The 23,752-nt window shown below is 36.7% G+C and overlaps 2 protein-coding genes across 5 annotated transcripts; both read left to right on the top strand.

The window, feature by feature from the left end:
* Positions 1-563: 563 nt before the first annotated feature.
* LOC111608948 lies at positions 564-6,764 on the top strand. Its single transcript, XM_023335635.1, has 4 exons — positions 564-858; positions 951-1,044; positions 3,984-4,389; positions 4,517-6,764. Exons 1-4 carry the CDS (start codon positions 660-662, stop codon positions 5,531-5,533), a joined length of 1,716 nt encoding a protein of 571 aa, XP_023191403.1. The 5' UTR covers positions 564-659; the 3' UTR covers positions 5,534-6,764.
* A 1,730-nt stretch (positions 6,765-8,494) lies between these two features.
* Positions 8,495-22,320, top strand: porcn (porcupine O-acyltransferase). Of its 4 annotated transcripts, XM_023341472.1 has the most exons (16): positions 8,495-8,636; positions 10,348-10,490; positions 11,434-11,626; positions 12,419-12,462; positions 12,531-12,712; positions 14,058-14,188; positions 14,275-14,295; positions 14,486-14,500; positions 14,595-14,720; positions 15,459-15,559; positions 16,352-16,428; positions 16,505-16,568; positions 16,735-16,820; positions 17,722-17,832; positions 19,682-19,827; positions 21,530-22,320. In XM_023341472.1, the coding sequence occupies exons 2-15, from the start codon at positions 10,355-10,357 to the stop codon at positions 19,781-19,783; spliced, it is 1,389 nt and encodes a 462-aa protein (XP_023197240.1). In that variant the 5' UTR covers positions 8,495-8,636; positions 10,348-10,354; the 3' UTR covers positions 19,784-19,827; positions 21,530-22,320. The 4 variants fall into 4 exon arrangements, with proteins under 4 accessions (XP_023197240.1, XP_023197244.1, XP_023197228.1 ...); XM_023341476.1 differs by lacking the exon at positions 21,530-22,320 and having other exon boundaries at positions 17,725-17,832; positions 19,682-20,715; XM_023341460.1 differs by lacking the exon at positions 21,530-22,320 and having other exon boundaries at positions 19,682-20,715.
* The last annotated feature ends 1,432 nt before the right edge of the window (positions 22,321-23,752 follow it).

Below are 23,752 nucleotides of genomic sequence, written 5' to 3'. Positions count from 1 at the left end.
AAATTCAGTGCACTTTAGATTGTAAAAATCTTCCTATTTCAAGTGATGGACAAAAATATTTTAAACATGGTATAAAAGATCAACGAACAGTCGATCGGTTTGGTCGTAATGCTGCGTTCCAGCTGTTTCCGGAACTGGGAAATTCCGATTTCTCAATCTGAAAAATTACTGGTAGGCCCTCTTACTTCCCACTGGGAAAGTGGGAGCAACTCTGACTACCTCCAGTTAGGATGTATACTCACATTAATATTAATAAGATGTGGTGGAAATGTTTATTTTACAAGACACATGTTAAAGTGCGTCAAATATCAATGTTATATAGCGCCTGAAACACTAAACTAACAAATTAAAAGTGAGGTTTGTTTATGGAAGATATAGTTTAAAATTATGTTTGGCGACGCCATGTTGAAGTCCAGGCTTCTTAACAGCTAGAATGCTGTCACCAAAGTCAGGACGTCAAACCCAGCTCAGAGTTCCAACTTCCGAGGTAACTAAACGCAGCATTGAACCCCTGGATGTCTATCCAACCGCTCTGTGTGACGTCATCAGAGGGATGCGCGCGCTTCTTAGCAACGGAAGCTGTGTGTTTGGCTTCTGCCGTTGACTTCCCCAACACACCTCCATGCTAACGCTGGCTACGGCTTTCTTTCAGCGCAATAATGCCGAATTGTTGCGTGACCGGCTGTCAGAACCGCTATTACCCCGGTTCCACCATAAGGTTCTACAGAGTTCCCAGCGGGAACCGGCAGTTCCAGGTCCAGAGGAGGCGTTTATGGATGGAGGCGATCCAACAAGCCAACGGGAGCCGCAGTGAAATCCGTGCAGACGCTCGCATTTGTGGCGTTCATTTCATCTCAGGTAGCGTAAGGAGCTGCTTAGCAGTGAGCAGAAAGTATTTAATAATATGGGTTTGCTCAATATTCTCTTCTTGGACTTCTTTTTGTTCCCAGGAGAGGCTTCCACGGACCCAGACAGGCCTAATTTTGTCCCCACGTTGTTTACATGCAGTAAACTACGCCAGGGTCCAACTAGAAGGGCAAAATGGTAACATATATTGACTATTATTTTTAATTAGATTAAAGTATCCAGTCTAAATACTAAATGCATTGCTACATTTTGGCTGGGACCTACATTTAGACAAAATACTAATTCTAAAGACCAGCATAAAGTGCTTAAACACTGCAGTATTCCAGTTATTGCCGTATTTTGCTGTTAACTTAAATATGATGGTGTTTTCCAATTTGGATACATTGAAAGGCATTATCATAACAAAATTGGGCATACATTAGGAATTATATTTGAAAACACAATGTTTGTACCCCCATTTGACTTAACTAAATGTTTTTACCCCATCCATTCCTACAACAAACATTCATATCACCGTACCAGCAATAATTGTGTAAAACAGTTAAGAGCTCAGATGAAGCCAAATTAACTTGGTGTAAAGAAGAGTAGCAAAGTGCAGCGCAAAATTATATTTACAATATATTACAAAATCCTGCAATGGTGAAATTATTGGGAAATATTGTGATAACTACATAAGTTGTGGTGTATTTCGTTTTTCTTTCCTCTCTTTTTCATCTGTGCTTACACAATTAATAAGTTAACGTGGAAAAAGCAAGTTCATAATACTTGGATTATATTAGTTAACAATTATTGAACTCCAATCAGTTCTTTGCCATCTGACAAATGAACACATTGATATGATGATCTATTTTGTTGCTCTATTAAGATACAATTGGAGATCTTTTCTGTTTTTTATACATATATATTTATGTACATGTACTTATTTATGAAAGAATATTGATTACATATTCTTAATATGCTGAGTCACACCAAGACTTCATCAAAATGTTTATGCTTCCTTTTGATTTTATTTTTGCTTTGGCTTCACATTCAGACTCCACACATAGGAACATAAAAACATTTTGTGAGCATAAGATGTTTTAATATAAAAAAAATCCTACATTTCCCATAATTTACAGAAAAGAATTGAACTGCTTTAAATATTGAATATATTAATATTGATTATGTTTCGCTCCAGTAATTGCTTAATTTGTCATGCATTATTTTCCTAAGAAATGTGTTTTCATTGATCTTTTCAAGCTAAGCCCGTCAATTTGAATCTTTCCATGTGGTTTATTCGCCTCAGTAATCATCGTTCAGTGAAACCTGCTAATCATCAGGTTTATTTGAAGCAGAATTTCATAATAAATTGAAGGAAATGTAAGTAACAAGTGTGCTTAAGTGCCACCCCTGTGTTTATTTGAGCATACTTCATGTTAAAAAACTGGAGCACTTCTCATTAAATGATCTACCAAACAGGGTTACACGTCGTGTATACTTGTTAATAAAAAACATCAGTGTGTGTGCTATTGATTTGAGATTTAAACTGACAGAAGAGCAAATAAATGGTTTATAACTGCAAGTCTAATCATGTTTCGCGCAGATGATGCGTATAATTAAGACCAGCACAGACACTTTGCTGGTTTCCAGCCATGCAGCTCTGTGTGCAGCAGACTGTGATGCCTTGTGCAGTCTGACAGCTTTCTGTCAGAACTAGCCGACTTCTGTCTGTGGGCATCAGTTCCCCTTCTCTGCAGATGAGCCTGTTTCAGTTCAGCGCAATTTGTTCCTTCGACAACTATCGACAGAAACAGCCCAGAGGAATTGTGTTTTTGGAGATACTAGCACAGTCTGGTCTAAGCTCATTTACCATGTGCACTTGATTAGTTAATGGCATCTGCTAACAGATGATGTTGTGAATAGGTAGAAGTTGTTTAATTTCACCTGTCTGTGGTCATAATGTTACGCCTGATTGGTGCACAGGTAAGCCCCATAATATTTATAAGTTTACTAAAAAGAAAGATATCCTTCTAAGCACTATAAAAACATTTAAAGGAAGTATCCTTTTTTTATTTTTACGTTTTAGTAGAGATGCGCGATATATCGGCACCAACATGGGTATCAGTGGATATTAGTCATTTTTTAACATATTGGTGTCAGGCCAATATTTCCATTTTTATCTGTTTCTGGTGTTTTTTCCCAAAGGTATTAAAACGGTAGTGAAGTATATGATATCAGAAAATATCGGTTATTGGCCATAACAGCAATATTAATATCTGATATTGATATTGCCTCAAATGTTCATATTTTATTACAATTTTTGTATCTGATTAAAAAAGGCATGAGGTTACTTATGTCCTTTTACCCTGCATTATAAATACTGACCAGATTTTTGCATGTTTCCACTGGTTGGAAGGCATCCCTGCCATCACCCTAATCTTTATCTCGCTCCACAAATCTTCAATCACGTTTAATTCAGAACTCTGGCTAGAAAAATCCACTCCAACTTACATGTTGGTAAAAAAAAATTAACTAAACAAAAATATGTCAAGGGTATAATTAATTTTGGGCTTAATTGTTTGTGTTTCTCAGTCAGGATTGGTGAGAAACTAACCCTGAGCTTAACTTTTAACTTTAACAACTTTAAAAATGTTTAAAGTTGACAGAAAATTTGAAAATATCACAAGGTAATTATGTATTATTGGAAGAAATTATTACCAATACCTAAACACCAGCTATAAAGTCTTAAAAAACCCTAACATGAAACAATGAAAATAAATACTGATATTTTTTTTGCACTTTGATTCAGTTTCATCCTCATTAAAGTGTACAAAATGTTTTTATCCTTTATCCGTGACTTGTTGTTAGCATGTGGCCTCCCTATGTATTCACACACTACGTTGCCTTTGTGACACAAACTGTTTCGTCAAAGAGATTCTTTAATCCGTCTTTGCTATCACTATTACTGATGTGTTAAAAACGTAGAATAAATTAACAATTCATAGCCTGGAGGGGACGCAAATACAGCGAGGTGGCCCTCCAGGCTTATAATACACTCTAAATCTAAAATTACAAGATTTAAAAGCATTGAATGTCATACTATGCCACATTACTAGATCTTTTTTTTGTTCTCAAAGGACTTCTTCTGCCTGTCGAAGAAGTCAAAGACAGAAAGCGAATGTGGAGACCAAAGACATATCAGCAAGGGGAGACGATAAAGAGAATGAAGACACGACTACTGTGAGAGACGATGAAGAGACCGAAGACACAACTACTGTGAGAGACGATGAAGATGCTAAAGACACGACTAATCTAACAGACGAAGATGCTAAAGACATGACTACTGTGAGAGACGATGAAGAGACTGAAGACATGACTACTTTGACAGAAAATGAAGACATAACTACCCTGAGAGACGATGAAGAGACAGAAAAACCACCAACCCAACCTGCAGCTGAGTCTTTAATGGACCACCAGTCCTCTGCTTTGATTGAAACTGCAGATGAATTTTTACTGGAAATGCAAACTTTGCCAATGTCAAAGGTAGCAGTCACCACCTCTTTGTTGTACTTTCATACACTTGTAGACTTGTAACTTTGCTCTTTTTTTATTTAATATGGTTTATTTTTTTAGTACACTAGTAATATATTCTGGATTTTTTGCCAAATAGGAGGAAGAAACAGAAGATGAGAAGATCCATGATAAAGACCCAGAAGTGACCGAATGTGAAGCTGAACCTGAAACGATGGAGACAGAAAACAAATCCAGCCCAAGTCCATCACCACAGAAACCACCAGGAAAAAAAATAGATAAAATGAATCCTGTTGTGCTCCTAAAGCCTTTAGTTTTACCACAAGGTGCTTATCACGTTGACCTGAGCGCCTGTACCACGGTGTCGTCCAAAGAGCAGCGTGAAGACACGAGTCAGGGAGGATTAACGGAGTCGAGCGCCAGCAGGGATCAGCCGTCCTTTCCTTGTAACCTGTGCGATCGAACCTTCACTACAAGCCACTACCTGAAGCGCCACAAACTGCTTCACGTTCGAGACGTGAGGAAGTGCCTCAGGTGTGGCGCGCTCTTCTGCCGCCGCCACAACCACGTTTTGTTCCAGACGCGGACCGAGCCTCTACCCGAGTCTGAGGAGAGTTCCTCCAGCAGCGAGGACGAACCTCTGGACGCAGAGCGGGAGAAAACAAGCAAAGTAACAGGAAAGGCTGACCACGCTTTGAGCGTTGAGACTGACACACCTGCAGACAGTCCTTCTCCCAGTAACACACCGTTACTGAAGACTTCCAACCAGACGGATGTCGGAAAACCTCTCCTGGTGTCGGTGAAACCTGCTGCTGTTCCCTCTCCACCCTCTCCGATCACCAGGTTCCCCAGCAACCCAGGAACCGTGTTTCAGATTAAACCGCTCCTGTCGGACATCTCTCCCGCTTTGATACGACCAAATCTTCCTCAACAACCCCAACTCCCACCTTCCCTGAAGATCTTTTCCACTCAGCACCTCACCTCGGCCTTGCTCGATGTTCAGAGAAACTACGAATACATTTTAAGCAAGCCTAAAAAAGTCGAGGTGAAAGTCAAGGAGGAACCAGGAGAGCCGGTTCAAATTTGCCCAGTTAAGGAGCCAGTAAAGCAGGTCAAATTGGAGAAAATCGCTTATGACCTGGAGATGGTAATTTGACTTAAAGCTGCTAACCTGACTTCAGTCAAACTCACTTGAGATAAAATGTGTCGCCTATAGAACAGTGTGCAACAGTCTAATCCAGATTTTATTGTAAATCTCTACGTAAGACAATATCTTCTCTTCTCAAACATGGCTCCCACACTAACCCTAACCCAAGGCCTTTGATGACATCACATAAGGTAACCAATCAGAGTAAACATCCTAAATATTCAGATATTTTCAGTCAAATTCCACTGTTGATGTGGCAGCATGTCTCAGAAATGGAGGAAACATTGATGCTAAGCTTTCATGAAAAGCTTTTTTTACTCTTATTTTTCATAATCTGGAATCATGGAATTTTTCTCCTAAATCATAAACTTAAACCATTTTCAATATAAATGTAAGTCAAATGCTTCTCATAGTCATTCATCCAGATTAAATCTTATTAATTTCAGCTGATCAGACAGATTTCGGTGCCTCTCATGATGTCATCAAGACAAACAACAGAATTATGAGGTATTTTTTGCTTTCTAAAACAGTATTTTTTGTGAAATAATACAGCGGAAATCCATGTCATTACCAAATCATGTTTTTATTTTAGATATAAGTGTGTTAGAAAAATAGGAGGGAAAACCTACTCACTCCCAGGTAATCATGATTGATTTGTCTACTGTAACTAAAGTGTAAAACTGCGACCAATTTTCACTATTATTTATTAGAGGACTGCTGCTCTAATAATTATATTTTTCATGTTTTTGGGTGTTGGATTAATCAAATACAATTTTTAGCTATTGATCTATATGACGTTATATCACTACTGTTGGATTTTAAATGACACCTTTACATGTAATTATTAAGTCGGCATTCAGGCTGCAGCTTATTTTATATTTTTTGGTTTTTTGTATCCAATCTTTTTTTGCACAGAACTAGCATTAGCAGTGTTTCACATTCCGCATTATTTTTCTTTTCATTTCAGTTCTCTTATCTACCTCAGCCAGCTCTAAAAGCAAATAAAACTTATTTTGTATTACAGATGAATGCTGCTTTTGGACACAATGTATGTATGTTTAAATACTCCAGTATTTCTGATATAAAAGTATTAGATTTTTGTGTAGTGCTGTGTGCAAACTAAAGAAAAGTGGCAACACTGATTCCTGATTTTCTTCCCAGAAAATGCCTGTCAGATTGTAAGATATGAACTAGTTTTGCAGCTGCTTTGTTTACTGAATAAACAAAGATTTGTGTCACATTTGTTGTCTCTTACTAGTTTTGCACTGTGTAGATTTTACTTTCACCTCGGGTCATTTTCTTGGCATTAATGTTTTCCATAGACGTCCCCAGATCTTTTTAAGCTGTGAAACAAATATGGATTTTTGTAAATGACCTGTAAGCTTTTTGTTTTTCATTCCTGATTTAATTTTTCTAGACTTGAGAGAAGCTAAAATCATGGAAAGTTGCTGTCTGATTTCCTTTTTACTTGGACACAAAACGCCAGACATGTTTCCGTTAGAACATAGTTTGTACCTTTTTAAAAGTTCAGTACATGCTTGATATTCTTGGCTTTGAGTTCTGTTTTTCTACTGCATGAATAGTTTAAAATTATGAGGTTAATAAATATTATAATAGTGATTATGTTGATAAATGCAGTTCTTTGAGGGCATGTTATTAGATAAATCAGAATTTGATCAACTTTATAGGAACACTTTTGATTTTTACTGTGGTAAAAACTTTATTGTGATGACATTTTTTACATATCACTGAAAATGAAAAATGTATTAACCAGCTGAAGAAGAGATGCTCCAAACTATGAATTTCACACAGTGTTTTTCTTCATTTGCAAACTTTTGGTTATAAATTTAAATGTAAAGGAGTTTGGAAATGAGACCAAGATCCAAGTAGTGTAAATAGTTTACACTACATTGAAAATTTATTTAGAACTTTTCATCGTTTCTATTACATTATAGCTTCAATGTTTAGCTTTTTTATATTTGGGAGGTCAGAAATTTCCCAGGTTTTTCCTTGAAAATTTCTGAGTTTGTTCTAGTAAATTTACAACTTTTGAAATTCAGAGCTTTCCGAGTTTTTTCTCTGATCTTAATTTTAAAAATTTCAGAGTCTGTTCTAACACATTTTTGTCTTTTGGACGTCAGAATTTATTTTTTCCTTGACAATTTCTGAGGCTAATCTCAAACTTTCTGAGTCATTTCTTTTTCTTTTAGCAAACTTTCCACTTTTAGAATTCAGAAATTTCTATGTTATACTCATAAAAATTTCTGAGTTTGTTCTAGCAATTCTTTTAATCTTTTTAACCTTTTTAAGTCAGAAATGTTTTTTTCCTTGCAAAATTCTGAGGTTAATCTAACAATTTGTGAGTATTATTTTTAGTAAATTTAAAATTTTTAAAACTCAAAAATATCTAAGTGTTTTTCTTTAAAATTTCTGAGATTAATATACATTTTCTAAATATTTTTTCCTCAAAGGTTTTCCAGGGTAATCTCAAAATTTTGGAGTATTTTTCTTTTAGCAAATTTTCAACTTTTGAAACTCAGAAATTAACACGTTTTTTTCTAGAAAATTTCTAAGCTTAATCTTAAAAAAACAAAAGAAAAACAATCTGGCTTTGTTATAACAAATTATTGACTCTTGAAGGTCAGAAATTAAATTGTTTTTGTCAAAATAAATTCTGAAATCGTTGTCGAATTTTCTGATTTCTTTTGGCAAAAATGTACTCCTCTTTATTTGTTTTTCTGTCTACAGTGGCCCTAATACATTTAAAGAAACAAAAGCATTTATTAACTATCTCAAAAACCCAGAGGGCCTTTCTGAGTCCATCTGCAAGCTGTACACGTCCCATTGGTTCGGATGCGCCGGTCACAATGGCCGACGCCTCTGACTGGATGCTTTACGCGTCAGTTCGACGCACTCAGAGCTCTGATTGGTTGGCACATGTTCTCGCGTGCCTTCATACACGATAAACCAGTGGTGCTGATGCGGTGACAATGGGAGATATGCACCATCTGAACTGAGGGTCCGGCAGCGGCTGCACGCAGGCTTGACGGACAGCAGAGAAAACATCCGGATAAAGACACACGGAGGAACCTCCTGGTTCTGCCCGGAGAGGGTGAGTCTTACCCCGGAAACCAAGCTGGCATTCCCGAGCCGTCCAGTAAGCTGTGTTTGAGGCTGGGGAGCGAGTCTCAGGTACGACATCCTGGAAATCCTGCTGGCTGTAGCAGCTTCAGGGCGTTTAAGACGTATTTTCTTCATGGCACGCCGCACAACGCACATTGAATCAGCCGCGCTGTTTATTAATGCAGCTGTGAGTCAACTCATCCCTTTGCTGGACTGCATTGCGGAGAGCAAGCCTTGCAGAACAGCACCTAATAATCATTCACATTCGGTTAACACACTGATCTCAAGACCCGATTTCACCTCATCGGTTTGCAGCTTTCACGTGTTTTCCATACTTTGATAATCAGATGAGGACGAGCAAAACAGTTGCACCTGAAATTTCATCTGTTCCAGATTTTTCTGCAGCTGCTGCATGAATTATCACACGTTTGGTTCGATTTGAGTGGGATGTGTTGACACTGAACACAATAAGCAGATACAGCGTGACTCGGATGCACACAGTTCGCAATCGGTTAATCAAACTTTAATTGTAGAGCACTTTTCAAACAAACCAGTGTGACGCAAAGTTGTTTGCACAGATTGGAAAACAGTCATAATAGTGCGAAGCACTTGAATGCATGAATGAATTAATCAAACTATTTTAGAAGATGAGGAATTGAAATACAATGTGTGACACAGGGTGGCATGCTAGAGGGGGCGCCAAAATTATGATGGAATAATTATTAGTTGTCGGCATTTTCTGTATTTGACAGTTTACTAAGTATTTTTGGTTTAGTTTCTTGTGAAATAATTACCTTGGAACACTTAAATTAAGACAAAACTAACTTACAAGTAACTTTTCAGTGTAATGTAGGAGCTTGGTTTAAGTCAATAATTCTAAATATTGATGTAAAGTACTAGCTATAAGTGAAATAATCTGCCAATGGACATTTTCCCAATTTAACTTGCAAAACGGGAAAAACGTCTCGTTCCAAATAGTCTTTTCTCATCTGTATTAATGAATGATTGACTTAAAAGGGTAAGGTTCTCTTTCTTGCTGAAAAGTTATTTGTAAATTAGTTTTCTCTTATTTCAAGTTTACTAACATATGTGCAATAGAAATTCAACCAGAAATATTTGGTAAGATTTGTGTTTTCAGATTGTATTTGCAGTTTCTACCTTACTACCTTAGACAAATCTAATAATAATAATATTTATTTATTTAGCCAGGTTTGTCCCATCAACATGTCTTTTACAAGAAAGATCTGGCCAACATAGTAGAAGAAAATGACTCAAGTAAAACAATTGCACTTCTGCAACTTGAATGTAATGGGATCAGTTTTGCTTTTAAATACATTCAGAGATATGAATGGCCTGCTGTGTCTGCATACATTTAAGCTCTGGTTGCAACCGTGATGTAGTCGGAGAGGAAAAACTAAAAGCTTTATTCCTTCTTTCTGTTCCGACGCATTTTGTTTTAAACTTGTGAATATGTTTTAATTTGTTTTACTTTTGCGGAAACAGGTTGCTGTGTGCATGGCGCACATACAGAGGTGACCATGTTACTTTTAAGAGACAGTAATGAGTATGATGAAACTGCATGATGACTATAGTCTTAGAAAGTGAGGAAACGCAACAAATAAACAGTTTAACTTTTACAGCATAACCCCTTCTAGTTGCTCCATAAACCAAGGTTGTTTGGCTTCCATCTGCATCCCCAGTCCAGAGATGGGAGTGTTCAGCCGGCAGAAGTTTTTCCAGGAGCTCACTCATGGCTGCCTGCTGCCTACAGCTCAGCAGGGCCTGGAGCAAGTATGGCAGCTGCTGGTTATCTGCCTGCTGTGTCGCCTGCTCTGGATGTTAGGTGAGCGCTTTGGCTACGTTCACACTGCAGCCCGAAGTGACCCAACTCCGATTTTTATTGATTGATTGATTTATTGATTGATGTATGTGCCTTAATGCGACCTGTACCTGATCTTTTCATGACAGTCTGCTTGGATATCCGATACGTATTCGATCTTTCCTTCTTCTTCTTTTGTGTTTCATTGGCGGACGGCAACCAATATCCGATCCTTTCAAATATGACCTGATTTAAGGTCTTAGATTCAGGAATCCTAACGGTCAGGTCGCCTGAACGTCATTGATACTCGACCAACGTCACTATTCTGCGCCCTTATACGCGAAAGCGGGAATTAAAACAACAACCATGGAGGACTATAATGAGGATTAAATTGTTAATATGCTGGCTCTGGTTGGACAACAACTTAAAAATCGTAAGCTATGCTCCACCGTTAGCATCCATGTTTACTTCCGCAATCACGGAGCACTTCTTCTTCTTTTCTATTATGGCGGATCGCAAGCAACTTTAAGGTGCATACCGCCACCTACTGTACACGAGTGTGTAGCAACACTACTTTACATCTGTTACATTTTGTTTTTTAATGTTGTATTCTGAAGATAAATAAATAATGCTTTCCTTAATCTGTAAATATCCACTATGTTTCCTTCATCTCCCAATATTCCTTTCACTGAGCACTTCTTCTTCTTCTTCTTCTTCTTCTTCTTCTTCTTCTTTTTTATGGCGGTTGGCAAAACACCGAGCACGCTCTCTATGTTTGACGTTATTGCGTCCTCTACTGCGCATGCAGGGCACTTTCAGGTTGTTTGCAGTTCACAAAAAAAATCGATTTGACAAAAAAATCGGAATTGGGTCACTTCAGGCTACAATGTAAACGTCAGTCATTTTGGTGCTGTTTACCTTTTTAAGTTGCTATCTTGTAAATCGGTTTTAAAACTTACTTTGTCAGGTCTCCCTTCCTTCGTGAAGCACCTGTGCACGGTGGCGGGAGGTTTCTACACGCTGTACTTGTTCTTTGAGCTCCACATGATCTGGGTCGTCCTTCTCAGCCTGCTTTGCTACCTCTTTCTCTTCCTGTGCCGCCATTCGACCATCCGAGGAACCTTTCTTTCTATAACGGTTCTCATCTACCTGCTTCTTGGGTAAAAATGTCGTTTTCAGATACCTGAAATATTTGTTTTTCACATAAAGTGGCATTTGATGGGACTTCACAGAAGTTACACTGCCACGCAAACAAATATTTTAGTAAACTTGAAATACGGCAAAACAAACAAACTTTTCAGCAAGATATAGGAGCATGGTTTAAGCAAATAGCTCTATAATATTGATTAAAAGTACTAGTTCCATTGGTAGATAATTTCACTTATAAGGAGACATTTTTCCCATGTTATAAGTGGAATAATCTGCCAATGGAACTATTACTTTTTCATGAATATTTAAGACTCAGAGTAGAGCCGCTGCTCCTTGACGTTGGGTGGGTTGAGGTGGGTTGGGTATCTGGTCAGGATGCCTCCTGGACGCCTCCCTGGTGAGGTGTTCCTGGCACGTCCCACCGGGAGGAGGCCCCGGGGAAGACCCAGGACACGCTGGAGGGACGATGTCTCTCGGCTGGCCTGGGAACGCCTTGGGATTCCCCTGGAGGAGCTGGAACAAGTGGCTGGGGAGAGGGAAGTCTGGGCCTCCCTTCTTCCCCCGTGACCCGACCCTGGATAAGAGGAAGAAAATGGATGGATGAATATTTAAGAATTATTGATTTAAAACAACCACCTATGTCTTTGTGAAATGTCACTTATTAATTACTTTTGTCTTATTTCAAGTGAACTAAGATATTTGCACTAGAAATGAGACCAAAATACTTAGTATTTGGTAAGATTTTGTGTTTTCACAATGTGGAGAAACTTTAAAATCTTAGTATTTTTATCTATCTTGATCAGGGAGCTGCACATGATGGATACCACCAACTGGCACAAAATGAGAGGTAATGCAGAGTCTGTTTATCTTGCTAACGAGCGAAAATATTACAGTAGTAATTTGTAATCTGTGTAGGTTCACAGATGGTAGTTGCCATGAAAGCTATCTCCTTGGCTTTTGATCTGGACAGAGGTGTTGTGACTAATGTTCCCTCACCCATCGAGTTCATGGGCTACATTTACTTTGTGGGCACCGTCATCTTTGGGCCCTGGATCAGCTTCAACAGCTACAAAGAAGCTCTAGAAGGGCGTAAGTTGGTAAGTTTGAGGCAGTAAACCTTAAGTGTTGGAAAATATTTAGAGATTTTCACACACAGTTAGCTTACCAAAGGATTGTGCTTAAAAATAATAATGGATAAGTAGCTTAAGATTGAAAAGAAAAGCAGAAGATACCAGTGGTAAAGGGAACAATGCCAGGATTACTTATGAGATTGGAGCAATTCATGTCTGGTGGAATATTTTTCAGTTTCTAGGTGTGAGTTTCTGAAATTTTGTTTTTAGACACTTTTATAATACACAAAGGTGGGTAGAGTGCTCAATAAATTGTACTCAAGTAAGAGTAGCATTACTTCAATGTATTTTTATTCAAGTAAAAGTTAAAAGTAACCATCCAAGAAATTATTCAAGGAAGAGTAAAAAAGTATTTGGTAAAAATTCTACTGAAGTACTGAGTAACTGATCAACTTATCAATCATTTTATGTTTAAAAGCTACATCATCAGACGGATCAAAATATAAAGTTAAGTGGAAATTTTGTATTTTAAGAACAAAAATGACAATAATTTATAAATAATAACAAAATCAAACAAAATACTTTTTTCCAAATCTGCTGCTTTCAATTAAAAAAAACTTATGAAACGTTAACAAAAACTGCAGGTGTGTCTGGTGAATTTTTGATTAAAACATGTTGGTTTTTCATTCAGTGGGTAGAAAATCCAGAATTTTTACTCAAGTAAGAGTAGAGACACTTCATAATAAAATTACCCAAGCAAAAGTAAAAAGTATAGTGTAGTAAAATACTAATAAAAGTAAATGTTTTTCAAAATAGTTACTCAAGTAAATGTAATTGAGTAAATGTAACTAGTTACATGTAACAACTCTGACAACACATAGCATGGCACCAGCACACAGATCCTGTGTTTTCCTGACCTGTGGCTGCACTGCGCCCCATGCTGACTAACTGCATTTGCAACACGTAAAATAAAATAAAATAATTATTTATGTTGGGCTGAAAGAAAACAGAGATTAGAGTCCAGACTTTTAGGATCTAAATAACTCAAAATGTCCCTGTATTGACTTGTTTTTTGTTTTGTCAGTCACATTTACCAAAACAGCAACTCCCTTTTTATTAGGATGAATAAAGACAACAATAAGTGTGTTAAGAGAATAAATGTTTTTATTTCAGGTTGAATATATTAAGATGTTTTGTTAGAAATACCTAGTAGAGAAATACTCTGCCAAATTTCAAAATTAAAAGACACTTTCTGTTGGTCTAATGGAAAAAAAATCACAATAGAAAAGGCTAAATTTGTGATTTTTTTTGTTTTTAGCCTTGACAAAATGTACCAAGTTAAAGTCAGCTTTAACTTGTTTCTTCTTCCCAGAGTTTAGGATGGATTTTAAAAGTGTCTCTTAGCTGGGTGAAGGGTCAGATCTGCCTTGTCGTTTCCAACTGTGTGGCTCCCTACCTCTTTCCCTACTTCATCCCCGTCTATGGAGACAAACTCCTACGAAGGCGAGTGACGCACAGAGCTACGTTTAAATGAGTTGTAGCCTACGTTTTCTATGAGTTAATGCTAGTGTCGCCTGTTGTGTTTACAGCAAAAAGAGGAGGAAGATCAGGTGAGTAATGGTGTAAAGCTCTCCTGGTCAGTCTCATCATTGTAGATGATTTAGTTGCATGGTTGTTCTGTTAACCTGTTGTTACCATCCTTCATGTGCACCAGGGTCTCCCATTTTCCATTTCATCACCTAGAATCATCGCAACAAAAGACAATGTAATGTTGTTTTCTGTTTCCTCATGCTCTCCCAGAGGCTCGCTGGCAAAGTATGTTGTTTATTCCTGTTGCATAGTCAGTAAAGTTGGACTTTAACTGTGATCGGATCATAACAACCATCTATATGTTCCTGGTTTGCGTTAGGTGGCTGCTGGCATATGAGAACACAATGTCTTTCCACTTCAGCAATTACTTTGTCGGCTACCTGAGCGAAACTACTGCAACTCTCGCGGGGGCGGGCTTTACGGAGGAGAAAGAGAACCTCAAATGGTGAGAAATCATTCACCTCCCTTAAATTTGACCTGTTATTTGTGCGTAGGTTAGGTTAGGATAGGTATATGGGCTTTACAGTACATGTTCATTACATTTGTTCCAGAAAATCATTAATGGGTAATAAGATTTTAGTCTGCTCAGTTCTGCCTATTTTAAGCTGTTTTAGGGCGTCTAGTCACTTTAAATCCATAGAAGTTGCTGCTGGCCACGACCCCCCAACTCTACGTTTACATCACATGTGAAAGTGACTGAAGACAGATGTGCAATTATTCAACCGTACATCTTTGAAAAGCATTAGTAGAGCCTCCTGGACAACCAACAAGAATGCACCAAGTGGTTTATGGATAGTAAGTCAACAACAAAATATTTGTCTTTTCCAGCAGCCATTGTACAGCAGAGGTAAAACCAGCTGGTCAAATGTGCTGGAACTCCACTTGAGTTGCTTGGTAACGGGGCTGAGCTTGGCTGGGGTTGCTAGGTAACGAGGCAGTGCCCAAAGATTGTGACTTGAGGATTTTGAAGCAATTAATTTTCCAGAAACCAAAAAATATCAACTTATTGCCAAAAAATGTCGAGCAGTTGGGTTGTTTTTAAAAGCAGTAGAGAACCAAATGGATAGAAAATGTGCAAAATGTGAATTTTGCATAATTGTTTCCATTTAAGAGAAGAAAAAAGCATCCATCTGTTTTATTTAATTCCTGTCAAACTCCAGCGGGTTTCCGTTTTGCGTTGCAGGGATCTGAGCGTGTCCAAGCCGCTCCGTGTGGAGTTTCCCCGCTCCATGGTGGAGGTGGCGACGTCATGGAACGTGCCCATGTCCCGCTTTCTGCACACATGTGAGTGGCTGTCAGCAGCGACTGCTGGACTGATTCACGTTAATATGAGGTCACCTACGCAGTCATGAAATGTTCAGCATTTTAAAGGTCTCAATAACTATGGAAATAGAAAAGAATATGGGAATTTCACTTATATCTATATTTTGTTCTTTCTTTCTTTTGTCCCTTCTTAAGTTTGTTTTTTTGTCCTTTGTTCTTTCTTTTTTTCTTTCTGTCTATTATCCTTTTTCTTTTATCCCTTCTTCTGTTTATTTTGTTTGTTTGCTCTTTCTTTCATTCTTTATTTCTTCCTTTTTTATTTTTGTTCCTTATTCTTCCTTACATTCTTTTTTCTTTTTTCCTTGTTTCCTTTGTTGTCTTTTCTTTTTTCCTTTCCGTTGTCTTTTTAGTTTTTTCTTTAACCTTTTGTCTTTTTTGTCATCTTTTCTTTTGTCATTTCTCTTGTTCGTTCTTTTATCTTTTAGTTCTTTCTTTCTGTCTCTTTTTCTTCCTTCCTTTTGTCTTTTTTATTACTTTTTCTTTCTTTCACCCTTCCTTTCTTTCTTTTTGCCTTGCTATCTTTTGTTCTTTTGTTGGTTTGTTCATCCGTCCTTACTTTCATCCTTTTCTTCTTTTGTCCTTTTGTCTCTTTTCTTTTTTGTAGAGTATGTTTTTTTTTTTTTGTTTTCTTTTTCAGGCTTCATATTCATATCCTGCCTCCATAATGTTTTTTTAGATGTTTAGATTTAATATTGGACCACATGAACTTAAACTCTGGATATTTGGGTTTGGTGTCTCGTGTTCTTCTCTCAGATGTTTTCAAGAGTGCCGTCAAATTTGGGACGTTCACTGCCATCATGGTGACGTACATCGCCAGCGCGCTCTTACATGTGAGTTTATATAACTTTATCTTATTTCAAACGTCTTTGTATCAACAAGATTGTTGAAGTTTTTTGTATATTTCAGGGTTTAAGTTTCCATCTGGGTGCAGTTCTGATATCTCTGGGGTTCATTACGTACGTGGAGCACGGTAAGAGCCGAACTAATGGTTCGTCTTCTCCACATGAAAACATTTTCATTTAGAGGAAGTATTTAACTGCTTCCGTTCAACATACTGCTTGTCATTTTCCTCCATGTCTGAAGAGAGTCTGTCATTCGTTTATTTTTCCTAAGGCATTGACTCTGTTTTATTTCAGTTTTTCGGAAGAGGCTTGCCGCCATATTTAACGCTTGCGTGCTTTCGAGGAAATGTCAGCCAAGCTGCAGTCACCAAAACAAAAAGGTAATGAGTTTGCAATGCGGCGTTATGTGTTCGTATTTTTAGTTGCTTTTCAACTAAAGGAAAATAAACTAATTAAAAATATAACTAGAGAACAAACTCACATCTCAGCTCCCCAAAGTCAACCAAAAAAAAAACAAACTCAGATGCCCATATTCATCACCGAAGCAAAACATCTTCGTAAGAGGCACCATCAGTTTGGTAAAACCTCAGAGTTTGAAAAATAGGAAAGAAAACATTAACATTTTTTGTAAAACCTTTGTGTAGATCCTCGTAAAGTGCATTTAATTTTCTGAAGCTTTAAATTTTACTTGTTAAATTGTCTGTTTTAGCTACATTTTCAATTCCCATTTAAACCGTAATTATGCTGAACCAAAGAAGATTACAAGTTTCAAACGTCAGGTTTTTGTTTTAACCGAACATCAAATGAATTTGTTGCCGTTTTTTAGATCTGCTTTTCTCTGCACTATATTCAGAAATGTAACAATGAAATCGCTCGTTTGTTGTTGCTGCATTGATTGTCGAGCAACACTTAACAATACCAGACTATCACTTTAGGAAACATGAGATCTTACACTCGATGTGTGACTAAAGAAGCATGAATATCATATTGTAATGCCTACATGGAGTGAAAATACAGTAATCTGTTGCTATTCTTGAATATTTCAGTAATTTACTGAAATGTTTCCCAGCAAAAACATTCTTAAAGATAACATTATTTAGTTTGGAAATAAATATTTATTTCAAGAAGCTGCCATATATGTGCTGCATTTCTTTCTGTAATTACATTCCTTAGCTTATGCATAAGTTATGTTATTATGGGTCACATACTTTAAAATAACACATCCAGTCAAGGCTGCATGAGATCCAGAGTCGCCTACCATAATGCTTTCTCTGTTTGCAGAAGCTGTGGGTGTATATGATTAACATAGCATTTTCTGCTTTGGCAATACTTCACTTGACATATCTGGGCTCTGTGTTCAACTCCAGCGTGGACTACATGGAGGAGGATGAGGTGAGATGAGAGGCTGCTGCGCCACTGAGGAAATGCACATTTTGCTGCAGTAAAGCAGCATCTGAAAGGAAACAGAGAAAGTTGTGTTTAATAAACAGCTAAACAGACACTGCTGCACTGCAGGTGATGTGAATCTGTGATTTAATCTTTTTTGTGTTTTCCTCTAAAACTGTCAGAAGTGGGCAGAGCACCCACAAATTGTACTCAAGCAAGAGTAGCACTACCTCAACAAATTTTTACTCAAGTAAAAGTAGAAAGAAGACATCCAGGAAATGGCTCAAGTAAGAGTAAAAAGGTATTTGATAAAAAAGTCTTACTCAAGTACTGAGCAACTGATCAAATTAATAATTTAATATTTAGAAATTACATCATCAGATGGATCAAAATGTAAAGTTGAGTTGAATTTTTTGGTATTTTAAGGACAAAAATGACAATAATTTTAAAAATAAATAATAAAATCAGGCAAAAAAAAGTTTCTTTCAATATAAACTGCAGGTGTGTGTCTGCATCTGGTGAACTTTGGTTAAAATATGTTTGTTTTTCATTCAGTGGGTAGAAAATCTAGAAATGTTGCTCAAGAAAGTAGCGATACTTCATAATAAAATTACTCAAGTAAAAGTAAAACGTACTTTGACTTTAAGATCGGGAGCCCATTCGCTTTATTTCTTCTTCTGTGGTATTGTTAAATTGTATGCACCTTTTATCTTGTCCTGAGGAAGAGAGGTGGGTGTCGTTTATATACATATTTTTTTATCTAAATACATCCAGTTTATATTTATTAGGCTGGTTTTTGTTATTGTGTAAGACTCGTGTTTCGAAATAAAACATTTTCAAAACATTTAACATGTTCATAACTCCAATTTTCACTCTTACAATTGTAATATATAAATCCATTCCTATAAGTGAATATCTAAGTGAACTAACAATTGTAAAGTAGCAGGAATTAATTTTAGTTTTGTGTAGTTGTTTTCTTTTTGAGAAACCATCCATTCGTCACAGCCCAATTTTAAATTAAACCAGCCAAATGCAGAAAGGGTCCGGTTACACAATCCGACATTTGTAGTGGACCCTGTGTGTGAAATTAGCCTAACTTTGATTTGATTTTTGCGGAAATCACACACCAACATCAGTGAAAACCTTTCACGCTGCTTCTCCTTTTGGAGAAGGACGGTGACAGATGTGAGTCGGCGTGCGCATCTTTTTAAAGATCTTTGGTGGCTCTATTTATATAGCTCTGTGACAAGAGAACACAATATTTGTAAAGTATTTATAGTGGAATGCTACGTAGCTTTAAGCTGCGTTCACACTGCAGCCTTAAGTGACCCAATTCCGATTTTTTTCTTCTATGACTGTATTTTTCGGCTGCTTGGATATCCAATAAATATCAGATCTTTTCACATGTAACCTGAATCTTAACGGTCGGGTCGCCTCCAGAACGTCATTGATACTCGACAAACGTCACTACTCTGCGCCCTGATGCTCGCAAGCGGGAAGAAAAACAACAACATGGCGGACGATAATGAGGATTAAGTTGTTAATATGCTGCTCCAGTCAGACAACAGTTTTAAAATCGTAAGCTATGCTACGCTGTTAGCATTCATGTTTACTTCCGCAAACACTGAGCACTTCTTCTTTTTCTTCTTCTTTTTTATGACGCTCTCTGTGTTATTGCGCCCTCTACTGCGCATGCGGGACACTTTCGGGTTGTTTACAGTACACGCTGGAGATAACAGACAAGTCGAGCACGCCAAAAACAATCCGATTTCACAAAAAAATCGGAATTGGGTCACGTCAGGCTGCAGTGTGAACCCACTCTATGACGCGTGATTGATGTCATCGCCTCCTGCAGGACGAGATCACCCACCACACCGTCCAGAAGTGGTCTGAGCTGAGCTGGACGAGCCACTGGGCCACGTTCGGGTGCTGGATCCTATACCGCCTCATTCTCTAACAACTAGTGACCGAGAAGAAGAGGGAAGCAATAACGAGAAGCAGGTTTTCCCACTTTTCTGTACTGTGACTTCATCCTGCATCAGACTTGCAGTTTTCAGGTTGTGCTGTATGTGGGTCGGGGAATGCTATTCTAACCTTCTGGTTTTGATATCTGTGAAAAGAAAGAGACAGACCGCAGCGCCTTTTTTCTCTCTCCCTTTTGTCTGTTTCATATTCTTTTTTTTTTATCTGAGGCTCAGTCATCATGGCCTCCTGTTGTGGCAGCGTTTACCACTGTCTCACTGTGACTCACAATCAATGTCCCCCAGTGGCGACAGCCCACTATGTCAGCTGTTTCCTGGTCATGCAAAGCCTCGTAAAACTTTTCACATTTAGTAGTTTTTAGTGGGATTTTATGCCTTATCCCAAGATAAAGAAGGGCAAAATTGTAAAGTGGAAGAAAAATTTGGGATGTAATTTCAGCTGCAAGTCATTTTGGTTTGCGTCAAATTAAGTTTTTGTTTGTTCTTATTTGCAAAACAGCTTGGACTTTAACTAGGACATTCTAGAATATTTGTATGATTTGATCCAAGGTGTTCATCTAGTTGTTTAATATCCTAGAAAATGCTTACATTTCAGTTATGGTTTGGAAAATGTTAGATATCCAAACCGCACAGTTTTCTAATGCAGTGAAATCTAATGTTTGATTAAAAGCCTAAATTTGGCTAGTTTAACCATTATTTACAGCTAAAACTAGATATTTTATGCACCTAACAAAAATACATGTTTTTTTCAAACTGACTTAAGTGAAATCAGAATAAACTTATCTTGTTTAGAGAATTACCCAAATTATTTCTGGTTGCTAAGTAGCAGAAAGCTTAGCAAGAACATTTTTAGAGATTTAATTTTTTTTAATTTTCTTTATATATGGTGTTTTAAGCATTTAATTTGAGCAGAAAATTTACCATAACATGATTTGTTTGGATTGTTCCAGTGTAATGAATATTTTTTTATTACTAATTGCTCAATGTCTAAAAATAAAAACTGGCTTACATTTTAAATATTAAATAAAATTATTGAAATTTGTGGACTTCATTTTTTTGTTAAGTTAGTGTTTTATTCTTGGACCTGTCAGGTGTATGAGCTTAATCTGAGGGGAGACATTGCAAAACATAAAATGTAGTTATATTTTAGTTTATATTGTTTATTGTAATAAAGTAAAGTAGGAATAAATTATATAATAATATTTTTTTGTTGTTGTTTATTTGTGGTGTTTTTATATCCAAAGTTTGGTGCTGGGAAAGTTTAAAAACTTACCTGGAAAATCATTGAAAAGGATTAGCTCTACATATTTTCCCATTAATTCTGACCGCTGCATCCCCACAGCATGCTACTGCCACCACCACCATGTTTCATAATGCTGATTACTCATTAATGTTTTATAACAAACGTCTAAATCATTCACAGAACTGTATTTAAATTGCGTAAACAGAACGGTTTACAACATAAAGAGTAAACAAAATAAACTTGTTTTTGGGTCTTTGTTAAATATTTTCCTTCCACTTCATAATTAGAATCTCAGTAAAATACATTTAAGCTTTTGGTTGTAATGTGACAAATGTGAGACGTTTCAAGGCGCTGCACTGGTGACGTTCCCTAGTCTTCTTGTCCTCAACAAATCTAATTAAATGTCCAGAATCAATAATGCAGTTTCCTGTGTCTCTGTGATTTTTATTTTTATTTTTTATTCTTGTTTTTCTCCCAGCCAGCCTGCATCGTGGCTGCTTGTTTGCGGTTCTGTCAGGGAGCCTAATCAAAACCCACAGAATTGAATTTTTTATGAACCCTGGTAGGCAGGTGGAGCATGGCTAAAGGAGACAGCCGGAGACTCTGGCTGCTGTAACCAGTCGATTGTGTGGAACTGCTTCCAATTTAAAATACAAGAACCCAGGAAAACCAGCGCACGTCTCTTTCTCCTCCTAGGAACCAACAAAGACTTTATTTACTGAATTCAACAAGCACATGTTATGACTAGGCTGCATTTTTACCACTAACTAATCCTCCTTTTGTGATTTTTAGATATATTAACGGTTTTAGATGATTCAATCAGATTTTTTTACTAGTGTAGTATCCTGATGGTGTTTTTTTTTTGGTCTGACTTGAATTATGTCCTGAAACATTTGATTTTGATTTTTCCCCCCTATTCTTTCTACAATGTAACTTAATCAGGGTATTTGAGATGTATTAACAGAAATTCTCTTTAAGCTTTGTGTAAACTAAAATAAAATGATTCGTTATTCTATACCAAGCATTTCTCTTACCTCCAGGTTTTTACTTAATAGGTGCTTTTAATGATTTACCACCTGATGAACGAGTATGAGTGTGTGCATCAGAAAATTAAGATTTGGTGTTAGATATGAGCTTTTGTTGATGTGCCAAGTTTCTGCTGTAGTGCCACTCAGTATAATAACCACTGTACATACCTTATACTTGTGTTTTGTCCCTAAATATGTAAAACGCAACGGCATACCTGTGATATTTTTATAAAATTTTACATGAAACGTCAAGATGCAGTCCTTGTTTTGATTTAGTGAATCTCAATAAAGTAGAATCTCATTGAAAAATTATTTAATTTTGATACTACAATTCAAAATGGATTTAAAAATAGATTGTTAAAATACAAAGTATACATTTAATTTGGATTCTTCTGAAAATTTATTTTCAAAAAGTATAAGATAAGACTAAGGAATAATTTTATAACACTGATGTGGACGTTGATCCAGCTGGAAAATTAAATCAGCATATCGATGAAGCTTCTCAGCAAAACATTTCATTCTAAATATCTGCTCTGATTTTGGTCTTGATAAAAACATGAAAAAGCAAAACCAGCGGGTGACGTAATGGCACTACAAATGTTTACCTACAGAAACATCACACTGTTAGAAATATTTCATTCCTTTATTAATTTAATTTTTAAAAATGTCCTCGCCGTCGTTCTTATTCCTTTAAATTGATCTGAAAAGAGGATTTTGAACCACGGAGCAGCAATTTGATGATGTTTGTGATTATTGCGGCTTAAAATGACTGATTTAGCGGCATCTTTTTCAAAAAGTAGCGGTTTTTGAGCTTTATTTTTGCAATTGTAAAAGTAAAGCTTACAAAAAAAATTTACTTTGTCATTATTATTCCGGGCATTAGCTAACAAGGGATATAAAATTGGTAACAACGTTAGTAACCTTGCTAACAACCGTAAGTCGTAAAACAGGAAGTTAAATAAAAACGAGCGAAGGGGATTGGTCAACATTCAGCCGAGTCGCAGTGATTGGTCAGAAAATAAATGGCGAAAACGTTAAAGTGATTGGTCAGGTTTTCGGAACACTTATAAGAAAGTTGATTTGACCAGATACTATTAAGAGTAATAAATACAATAGTGTGATAGTATTAAATTAAAACTATCTTATTTACTTCACTTGTATTCTTTTTATTTACAATGTGGTGCTGGAAAAATGTAAAACTTACCTTGAAAATGCTTGAAAAGTGCTTGATTTTTACCTTGGGAAAAGTTTACAAACCCCGTTTAAATGTAGAACATTTTTTTCGAAATATAGTTCATTCATTGAAATTATATTTGCAATTTCGTCTTACTCTGTATTACTGCTCTAATAATCCTTTTTTGCGTTTGCATACCTCAGTTAACGATTAATCGATGACTAAATTAGCCAATGATTATTGATTTGATTTGTCACGATTAATCCAATGAATCTTTTCAGCTCGAATTTTAGTTTACCTTGTCCCTGCTGTACAATGTAGAATGCTAAGACCAGATATTATTAATAACATAATACATTAGATGTTATTATAATAAATTATGACATATAATAGTGAATTGAAACAGTCTTCTTTACTTGTATTGTTTTTGTTTCCAATGTGTGGTGCTGGAAAAGTTTGAAAACTTACAATGAAAATGCTTGAAAGTGCTTAAATTTTA

The sequence above is a fragment of the Xiphophorus maculatus genome, chromosome 1 (genome assembly GCF_002775205.1).
Source record: "Xiphophorus maculatus strain JP 163 A chromosome 1, X_maculatus-5.0-male, whole genome shotgun sequence".
NCBI lineage: Eukaryota > Metazoa > Chordata > Actinopteri > Cyprinodontiformes > Poeciliidae > Xiphophorus > Xiphophorus maculatus.
This window is presented reverse-complemented; position numbering and strand designations above follow the sequence as displayed.

Coding starts and splice junctions, on each gene's coding strand:
- LOC111608948 (XM_023335635.1), top strand. CDS start 660: ATGCCGAATTGTTGCGTGACCGGCTGTCAGAACCGCTATTACCCCGGT. Junction 859..950: donor TGGCGTTCATTTCATCTCAG/GTAGCGTAAGGA, acceptor TTTTGTTCCCAG/GAGAGGCTTCCACGGACCCA. Junction 1,045..3,983: donor CCAACTAGAAGGGCAAAATG/GTAACATATATT, acceptor TTGTTCTCAAAG/GACTTCTTCTGCCTGTCGAA.
- porcn (XM_023341472.1), top strand. CDS start 10,355: ATGGGAGTGTTCAGCCGGCAGAAGTTTTTCCAGGAGCTCACTCATGGC. Junction 15,560..16,351: donor GTCCCGCTTTCTGCACACAT/GTGAGTGGCTGT, acceptor TTCTTCTCTCAG/ATGTTTTCAAGAGTGCCGTC. Junction 16,821..17,721: donor GCAGTCACCAAAACAAAAAG/GTAATGAGTTTG, acceptor CTCTGTTTGCAG/AAGCTGTGGGTGTATATGAT.